Genomic DNA, 10,218 nt, shown 5'->3' on the forward strand with positions numbered 1-10,218 from the left:
ATGATATCGTTCCTAATGATATTCCGTACGCTATTAATGATGCAAGGACAAGCACTAGTGGTACGAGTTACATCCTTATTACATACTTTGTTTAATCTAGATTATAGTATTTAAATAAAGTACCTAGGTATTTAACTAATTGGTTGGTGACCCAAGACATTAAAGTTTATAAGGGTGTCTGGCAAAGGGTTGCCCGTTGCCACGATACGAAGTTATTGGCAATGCATGACGCGATTTCTAATACTATTCCTAACACCCGAATAATATGTAAAAAAATAGACTTTATACTTATTTACTTTGACGAACTATTTTATAAGTACGTCTTTGTTACCTGTTATCTGCCAAAGCCACCATAATTCAAACTTCATTGTCGTCGATCGTTCCTCCCTGTGTTGAGCACAATACCCAGAAAATCTTTCAGCTTTTATAAAATAACGTAGGTCTGGCCCTTGCAAGCTCTTAGCCCATACAAAGCGGGAAATTTTATTTTCATCAAAACATCGGATTCAACTATTTAACCGTTTAAATATATTTTTTTAAAGAATTTTAGTCATTTGAATCATGACTAACATTCCCCTTTCCCCTCCAACTAAGCGTAAAGCTTGTGCTAGGAGTGGGTACGACAATAGTGCAACGGATGGGGTTTGAACCGCCGACCTTTCGAATTTCAGTTCGCTTCTATAACCGTTGAGCTATTGAGGCAAAACTTTACTGATTACAACGTCTTACGTTATTACCCCCCCGGGTTGCGATATGTGTCACTGTATGCCAGTGACCCGAGAATTGTTGATAATAAATACAAGATTTTCAACAAAGTTATTTTTTTGGGATCTTCCGTTCCAAATCTGAGAATTAATGTTTCATTCGAATAATAAGCCAGTAAGTAACCTTCTGTAACCAGAAAAACATACAAAAAACAGGTCAAGTGCGAGTTGGACTCGCACATGACGGGTTCCGTACTATCGTACACGAAATTTTTTATTTTTTTTTTTCTGGCGGCGATTTTGAATTTTGTTTTAAATATTTGTTCTTATAGCGGCAATAGAAATACTTAGGTACACGTTCTGTTTTCTCTCTAACTCTTCTATGAACTCTCTACATGGTGCATGAGATACAGTTTGCTGACAGACGGACTGACGGACAGCGGAGACTTGGTAATAGGGTCCAGTTGGAACGCTTTAGGTACGGAACCCTAATAAAGGGCGGCAACAGAATTGTGCAACTGCAAGTAAATAGTCCGAGACAAGTTGAGATGGCAATCGGGGTATGAGACGGGGAGACGCCCCGCACACCCGCACGTCACACATCGGGTTAGCACGGGAGCTGTGGGGATGTATGGGCGTTCCCTCCCCGATTGACATTTCAACCAGTCGGCAGTCGCGTAGGTAAGTACCGATACATACCTACTAAAAAGCATAGAACGTTTTATGATTTGCGGATTTGCGTCCATCTATTATTATTGACCTACTAAAAGGTAGTTTTACTAATTACCTATAGTTACTATTTTAAAAGAATTTAAGATTTTATTAATTTTAAAATAACTATCTACATAATATCTACCTAGTACCTATAGTTAATTAATGCAAATAGAAAAAAAATACAATAATTAAAGCAAGTTGCAACGGCTTACGTTCTGAAATAATATTCCACCAAAATCGTAGTGTCAACTATAAGTGTCAACTGTCAAGCGTTATTTGTCATTCTTGGTGACGTTTTCGCATTCGGCATAGTTACAGAAATTCTATCGTTTTAAGTTCTAATTTAGTGATTTAAGTGATCTATTATAAGTAATAAGTGGTTAAACAGTTGTGATCAACGTAACTTAACGGCTAACGTAAGTAACTGCTTATCTGCACATGTTTCTTATCACGAAAACGTCAAGCACGGGACGCAGAGGTTATCTTAGGATCAACAACTCCAAAATAAAATTGATCGTATTGTTTTTCCTAATGTGACATGTCGACAGCTAATTATAGGTTTAACCACGTTTTACAATTGCGATTATGGTTTTTTTAGTCAAACGACCCGATATTGTGTAAACTAAAAGTTAGGTTATAGTAACTTCTTGAGTATTATTTGCTGGTGAAATGCACCTAATATCAGCCAAGTAACTAAAGACCGATTAATGGAATGCTTAAAGTTTAAACTTACTTATTGTCTTTGTCTTGTTAGTGTCTTTTATCAGTAATATGATCCACTTTTATTGATGGGTTTGATCATTGAAATAGCTGCACTTTTACTCATATTAAGTAACTATATCTTATCTTACTCCATTATCTTATATTACTTAAAATATCATAATTGCTTAAAATGTTTAATAATAGTTGAACTATGCCAGCTTTCCTCTGGAGGAATTTTTATAAACACAACATAGGTCTCCTTCCGGAATGAGAAGGATTTATGCAAGTCCACCATGCTAGCTAAGTGTAGATTGGCAGACTTCACACACCTTTGAAATCATCATGGAGATCTCTTGAGGCATGTAGGGTTCCTCACAATGTTTTCCTTCATCATTAAAGGAAGTAATATTTAAATTTGCTTATTAAACACACATAAGGAGCTCTGAAAGGTTAAAAGTCATGTCTGGGATAGAATCGTGGACCGACAAATAAAGAGGCGCAAATCTTAACCACCAGTTTATCACAGCTTAGTTATAACTTACTTAAATTATGTGCTAAATTTATTTAGGTCATTAAATTGAAGCGCATATACTTCATCATGTCACTTTAACATTCAAAGCTTGTTAAAAGTAGTTTTTACTGGTACATACAGATGTATTTCGGTCTTACTGATTTAATGCAAAGTACTTGGCACTATTTTGATAACCTATTCCAATTAATTGTGTACTTGGTACCCATAACTGCTTATAACCAGAATATATATACTCTGAGTTTCCATTGATAGATTAACTTATTTTTTACTCAAACTTGTTTTTACTGGTCTAGAAGAAGGCTGAAAGCCAATGCATACCCGCGGAGTGGAATACAGAAGATTCTTTATGATAATAATAAATTAAACCCAGCTTTATGGACTTTGACATACAGTTGAATTTGATATATCGAAAACAAAACACACAAAATAAAAAATATTATCTTAGTTTTAGTTCTTATTATCAAATAAAAACGTTGCTCTTCAAGCTTCACTCCACTCTGTGAGTGTGTGTAACCCCTAGGTTTTAAGATAAATTAAGTATGTGTTCAGTCTGTTAGCTAGTTAAATCCCTACTTAATATTATATATATGAAAGTGTGTCTGTCTGTCTGCTAGTTTTTCACACCATCTAGATCGACATCTGTTTAACTGTTTTTGATGTTTGGTAGATACAGAGATAAGTGCATCCTAGTGAAGAGTGTAGGCTAAGAGTTCCCACAGGATTCTTGAAAATCTAAATCCACATGGATGAAATTGTGGGCATCTTTCATTTGGTATTTGGTATTTAGTAGATTGCTTGCACCTTGCACATAGGATACTTTTATCCTGGAAAATCAATGAGCTACCACAGTATTAAATAAAACTTAAACCATGTGGACAAAGTTGCAGGCATAAATACTTGTATTAGCTAGTAAATACTTACTATTTTTAACCCCCGACCCAAAAAGAGGGGTGTTATAAGTTTGACGTGTGTATCTGTGTGTCTGTGTATCTGTGTATCTGTGTATCTGTCTGTGGCATCGTAGCGCCTAAACGAATGAACCGATTTTAATTTAGTTTTTTTTGTTTGAAAGGTGGCTTGATCGAGAGTGTTCTTAGCTATAATCTAAAGAAATTGGTTCAGCCGTTTAAGAGTTATCAGCTCTTTTCTAGTTTTCTTGTAGAAAAGAAGGTTAGATAACCGTTAGGTTCATAATATTATGTCAATAGACAAATGTCAAGCTGTCAAGATGGACGTTGCCTAAATACATAATTATTTATTTGAAAATGATGTTTTGGAAAACTCAGATACTTTGGATCGTCGGGGGTGTTATAAATTTTTAATTTACACTTGTATTATTTGTCTAGAAATAAAACTCCAATAAAGTCTGGATTCAAATTATTTATTTACAGTAGTTTTTTTTTAAAGACACTAGGTTATCCATTGTAGATACAGGTAGGATCAAAGCTCCTATAGTGATGATTGCATAAAGTCAGCAATATACGTAGTCTTCAATAGTTCTTGTTTAGAAAATGGACTGAAATCTGAAAGATTCAAAACCCACAAGTTAGACTATTACATTGGTACCAGCTTAACTTATGCTCAGAAAGGAAATGGGAATATATATCAGGAAATATCAATATTCTTAAAAATATATTGTCACCTAGAAAAAATATTAGTACACAATCAGATTTTAGATTTTTTAATTGACACTTGTTGTTTTTTCCTATGAAACAAATTTTGTTTTGCTATCAAATGGATATGAACTAATGACCTATGTACGTCAACAGTAGGCGATGAGGCATAGAATATGCTTGCGTATTGTCAGTACAGTTCTGACTACGAAAATGAGAAGTCACACATACATTGATTCTTTGGGCTCGGCCAGGTAAAAAAATTAACAATTAAGTTAGCTTTTGTGTGGTTATTTTTGTAACTTTTTAATGTTTGTGTTAATAATAGTTAAGTTCTATTTTCACTTTTTTTAATTGTAAGTATACGAGTATATAGTTTTTTTCTAAGTTTCAATTCTTGATTTAAATTGACTTACAATACTACAACAATCTTAATATATTATCTTAAAATTCTTGATTACTGTTTCAAATATCTGAAAATAATTGGTTGCTTCTGCACTTGCTTCAAAATATAATATCACAGATTTTGAATATTTTGTAGAATTACTTATTATAATTTACATATAACACTAAATAGTATTTTATTAGTTCCATAGTGGTATGTTTAAAACTGTTTATGTAGGTTAGATGGCAGTCTAAAAAGCTTATGTTACTAAAAAGATTGATTACTTTTTTTTAATCAAGAAATTTTATACTGGTAGTTCTTAGTTAATACATTTTTATTCATTATTTTTTATCTTTTTTATTTATTGGATTTTAATTAAGTAACCATCCATACTAATATTATAAATGCGAAAGTGTGTCTGTCTGTCTGTCTGCTACGTTTTCACGGCCCAACTGCTGAACCGATTTTAATGAAATTTTGTACTTACAGACTTTCGGTGCATCCCGGGGAATGATATAGGCTACTTTTATCCCGGAAAAGAGTTCCTACAGGATTTAAAAAAACCGAAATCCACGCGGGCGAAGCTAGTATTTTATAAATGTTCTTATCTATCTATTTTATCTTAACTGACTTAAAAGGTAAACAAGCAGCTTCTCTTGAAACGCGTAAGAGACGCTCTGCACGAGGCCCATCGGACGTTGTCACTGCAGATTGACAATGAAATCATGAAAGACCTAACTCCAGAAGGTCTAAAGCTCTGGGCAAATCTCGTCGCTTACGCGTTTCTGCGAGAAGATTTTTGCGATTTGTTTACCTTTTAAAAAAGCTAAGGAAAACTAAAGGTACTTAGTTATGCATTTTTTCTCATTTTTTGTTTTCTTTACCAGAATAATGGCACGAGCCCTCGACGGCAAAGCCCTAGCAAAGGAAATAAAAGACGAATTAAAGATCAAAATCAACAACTGGATCAATACTGGCCACAGAGCACCATCTCTCCGTTGTATTATAGTCGGAAGCGATCCAGCAAGCCATACTTACGTCAAAAACAAGATCCAAGCTGCAATTGACATTGGAATAGAGGCACAGACTATCAAATATGACGAGAATTTAACGGAAGAAGCTTTGATCAGTGCTATTGAGCTATTGAATCACGATAAATTGGTTGATGGAATACTAGTACAGCTACCGTTGCCAAATGGTATCGATGAGAGGAGGGTGTGTAATGCAGTAGCACCAGAAAAAGATGTCGATGGATTTCACATAACAAACGTAGGACAGCTTAGCTTGGATATGCCTACTATTGTTCCGGCAACTGCGCTTGCTGTTATTGAGATGCTGAAAAGGTTAGTTTTTTATACTAAATAGTTTTTTGACGACCTTCTGGCGTAGTGGTGAGCGCTGTGGTCTTACTATTGGGAAGTCCCAGGCTCGATACCTGGCATGGGTTTGGAATTTTATAATTTCTAAATTTCTGGTCTGGTCTGGTCTGGTGGATGGCTTCGGCCGTGGCTAGTTACCACCCTACCGTGCTGGCAAGCGTTCCAGGACGATGCCGTGTAGAAACAAAAGGAATATGGGTTTAGTGAAAGCTGCCATAACCCTTCCAGGTTACCCACTTCCATCTTAGACTGCATCATCACTTACGACCAGGTGAGATTGCAGTCAAGGGCTAACTTGTATCTGAATAAAAAAATATTATAAAAAGGACTAGGTAGTTTAAAATTCCGATTATAATTTTCAAAATATATTAAACTATTTGATCCACACCGGCTTCGCTCGTGCGACAGCCAAGTTCTAATAAGTTTCATCTGCGAAGCTTACAAATCGCTCACTGAAAAGAGCCAAGTTCTGTATCAAGTATATACGAGTACGTTTATGTTTTTGGAGTGATAATAATTAATTTACACCATGACTGCAGATAGTAATCATTTTGTTTTCATAGATTTATAAACAGTGCAGTATAATTAATTATTGCTTGTAAATTGTTATAAGTGTAGTCATTTCTCAGTTCATTGCTAATGATAAGACTGCATTTTATTATTAAAACACCTATATTACTTAATTAATTATAATTACTCTCCTTGAACTTTTGATTGATTATACTGGATCATCCATATTTTATTAATTTTTTTAAAGGAATGTCAATTACATCAAAATCTTTTAAAATGTTTCCATAGAGCTATGATCTTATTCAAATAGAAGTGGCTCACAATTTTGAATACTCTATATTGAAACTCATCACAAAAAATCTGAATTATTTTTCTTGTATGTATTTTTCCCGTTGTAGTGAGATAAAGAACTTGGGGTTTCGCGCGACTGCCATATTATTTGCATCCCGTGCCTTTGAGTACCTCGCTACGCTCAGGATACTAATTTTGAACCACCCACCTCTGGTTCTACCTTAGAATCCTTTGCTTGCTCGGTGTTTAATACAAGCAACTCTACAGCCTTGCATAACAAATAACAATTTGTTTTCTTATATTTTTTTCTGTATATTTGCGTATTTTTTATGATTTTAAATTTTGTTTTCTTTATTTAGGTTCAAAATCGAAACTTTAGGTCGCAATGCGGTTGTTGTGGGCCGATCAAAAAACGTGGGATTACCGATAGCGATGATGCTACACAGCGACAGGAACCACGACAGTGGTCTTGGCATGGACGCGACTGTGACAATATGTCACAGGTATACCCCGGCGGAACAACTCGCGGTGCACTGCCGCAATGCCGATATTATTGTGACAGCTACTGGTGTGTTTTTAAATATTTTTTGCCATTTTGAATGTCTACTGTGAATTGCCAACCAGTACTATCTCAATGTTAACAACTTTAACTAATGGAGGAAAAATTTGTCCCCTTGAGCTAAATAGTACCTAATTGTATACACGTGCCAGTGTAGATAAACTCTCGCTAGTGTAAATGCTTTTTAAATTTTTGTTCTGAGCTAGACAACTGTCTTGAACTTGTGAAACCATCAAATTGAATTACAAACTTTTACTTTTTTTAATTACAAACAAAAAGCATACTATTTTTTTATGAAAAATGAAGTACAAATTGACAAGTTGTCGAATCATGGAATCAAATTACAATGTTCTTATACGAACTGAAACTGTTTTGATGTTGCTGAAATTATTTTTCATGATCAATGAAATTTTTCTACAGCATAAAAAATTTACATGTCGCTGACGCGACCTTAAAGTTTTTGCTCAACCCAAAATCGGCTAATCGCCCATTCTTTGGCTTTTAACATTGAATCCATGGAATGTTCACCTCATTAAAGTATGTCGTTAATTTGTCGTAGGTGTACCTAAACTCATAAAAGCCGATATGATAAAGCCGGGGGCTACAGTAATTGATGTTGGGATCACGAGGATTACCGACGAGCAAGGCAAGACGAAGCTAGTGGGCGACGTAGATTATGACGGTAAGAAACAATTACTCAATCTCTAGTGTAAATGACGTATTATTGTGTAAATAAGTAATAATGTATAATATTATTGATTAATAACGTCGTAATTCGTCGTCATTGATTCATAATAACATCCTATAATATGATAAAGGCGACTTTTTTTATTAAAGTGGCAGTTTACATATTGAACTTTAACTTATTTCTCTATCGTCATACATAAATATCATACATATTGTTTTTATAATATAAACTAATAATAATAATATCCCCGCTTCAAAAGGTTTCTGATTTTATAAATAATTTAGGGAAAAATATCATATAAATCGGAACTGTTCTTGAGGACTTCCGAGGAAAAGATTTCATCGACTATATCGGTTTCATACATTTAGTATGGTAGATACATTTCACATATTTACCGATGGGCTCTTCACGCGACTGCGTTACGACATAACACGACACGCTACTATATTTCTGGCTTTAACTATCTTTTGTTCTCCCAGAGGTACGCAAAGTAGCAGGAGCAGTGACCCCAGTACCGGGCGGAGTGGGACCCATGACAGTGGCTATGCTCATGCACAACACTTTCCAAGCCTCACAGAAGATTTGGCAACAATAAAAAATGCCACGTCTGTTTTATTCTTAGCTCTACTTTTTATTAAACTTAGAATATTATTATAATGCATAAATTTTGATACTGAAAAAGTTTTATACTTAACGTCATTGATCACACACAACTCAAAAAAACAAAAGATCTTAATTCAATGTGTGCTTGTTAAACTTATTGAAATATGTATATTAAAGAATTTAAAAATTCGTTGCGTTTGGTGCAACAAATTAATGTGCAATTACTTAGTTACTTTGCGTAATATTTTTTACTATTCTTAACTTTGCATTTAATTATTTAATAAATTTTACAACTTTAGTAGCACAAAACATAGCAATTTTGTGCAAATTAAATTTTGTGATACCTATTATGATTTGTATCATATTGTAATCTTAATTAATAGACCATGATAAATAGTAAAATGGAATCTCGCATTAATTCTAAACATTTTGTCATTTATATTAATTAGGTGATATTGCCTATTAAAAAAGTGCCTCACATATTTATTAATTAAAGAAAGAGAGAAAGACGTTTTTTCTTTCTTTATAGTTTGTAAGAGAATGACTTAAAGAAGTATTATAAATTGTACATCTAGAGTAGTTTGATTATTATTATCATGACGTTTGACGTCGTTATGTATTGTATTTAATGATCTTGCCATAAAATATATAACTATGTATCTAGATAGACTATCCCTATATTAAGAGTATTTTTTAAAAGATTTCGTAAAGGGCCGTGTCTACTAGATAGATAGGTTTATAATTTTAAGGTAGTCACACATTCCTGCTGTGGAATTTGAATATAGCTTTTTCTATAATTGTGTTTATTATTTTGTATTCTTGTTATATTTGAATTAGGTTTAAGTAAAACATACTTTTCTCTACCAATTTTTTTTTTAATTTATCTAAGTAGGTAAGTACCTATAATTTGTATATCAAATATGTTAATGAAAAATAAAATAAGTTCTTAAATAATAAACCACTGTGTTTTATTCTCATATTCTATCTGGTCTGGTAATGCCATTACTCCGCTTGCAAGAGTCCTCGGGTTCGATTCCCGGTTGGATCGACCATAATGACCTTGTACCATAAACATGTGAAGTTCCTACATCATTATTTATATCTCAACCCATTGCCAGCCAACTACTGAGCACGGATCTCCTCTCAAAATGAAAAGGTCCTACTCGCTGGCCAAGAGCGGATTGACTGACTTCATACACCTTTGAGAACGCTATACCATAGGGATAGGTTTTCTTGCGATGCGTTTCTTCACCGTTAAAGCAAATGATTTATATAAACACTAGAGGATGCCCGCGGCTTCGCTCATGTGGATTTTGGTTTTTTTAAATTCCGTAGGAACTCTTTGATTTGCCGAGATAAAAAGTAGCCATTATGTCCTTCCCCAGTATGTATCCCAAGTCTGTACCAAATTCATTAAAATCGGTTCAGCGGTTTGGCCGTGAAAACGTAACAGACAGACAGACACACTTTCGCATTTATAAAATTAGTATGGACTAGCTGTGCCCGCGACTTCGTTCGCGTGGAATAGTGAATGTTCG

General features: G+C 34.3%; 1 protein-coding gene across 3 annotated transcripts; it reads left to right on the forward strand.

Moving 5' to 3' along the window:
- The first annotated feature begins 1,362 nt into the window (after nt 1-1,362).
- On the forward strand, nt 1,363-9,556 carry LOC123874472 (probable bifunctional methylenetetrahydrofolate dehydrogenase/cyclohydrolase 2). Of its 3 annotated transcripts, none has more exons than XM_045919860.1 (6): nt 1,363-1,385; nt 4,422-4,519; nt 5,538-5,993; nt 7,190-7,398; nt 7,949-8,071; nt 8,557-9,556. In XM_045919860.1, exons 2-6 carry the CDS (start codon nt 4,428-4,430, stop codon nt 8,670-8,672), a joined length of 996 nt encoding a protein of 331 aa, XP_045775816.1. In that variant the 5' UTR covers nt 1,363-1,385; nt 4,422-4,427; the 3' UTR covers nt 8,673-9,556. The 3 variants fall into 3 exon arrangements, with proteins under 3 accessions (XP_045775816.1, XP_045775817.1, XP_045775815.1); XM_045919859.1 differs by lacking the exon at nt 1,363-1,385 and adding an exon at nt 1,692-1,834; XM_045919861.1 differs by lacking the exons at nt 1,363-1,385; nt 4,422-4,519 and adding an exon at nt 1,689-1,834.
- The last annotated feature ends 662 nt before the right edge of the window (nt 9,557-10,218 follow it).

The sequence above is a fragment of the Maniola jurtina genome, chromosome 18, assembly GCF_905333055.1.
Source record: "Maniola jurtina chromosome 18, ilManJurt1.1, whole genome shotgun sequence".
Lineage (NCBI taxonomy): Eukaryota > Metazoa > Arthropoda > Insecta > Lepidoptera > Nymphalidae > Maniola > Maniola jurtina.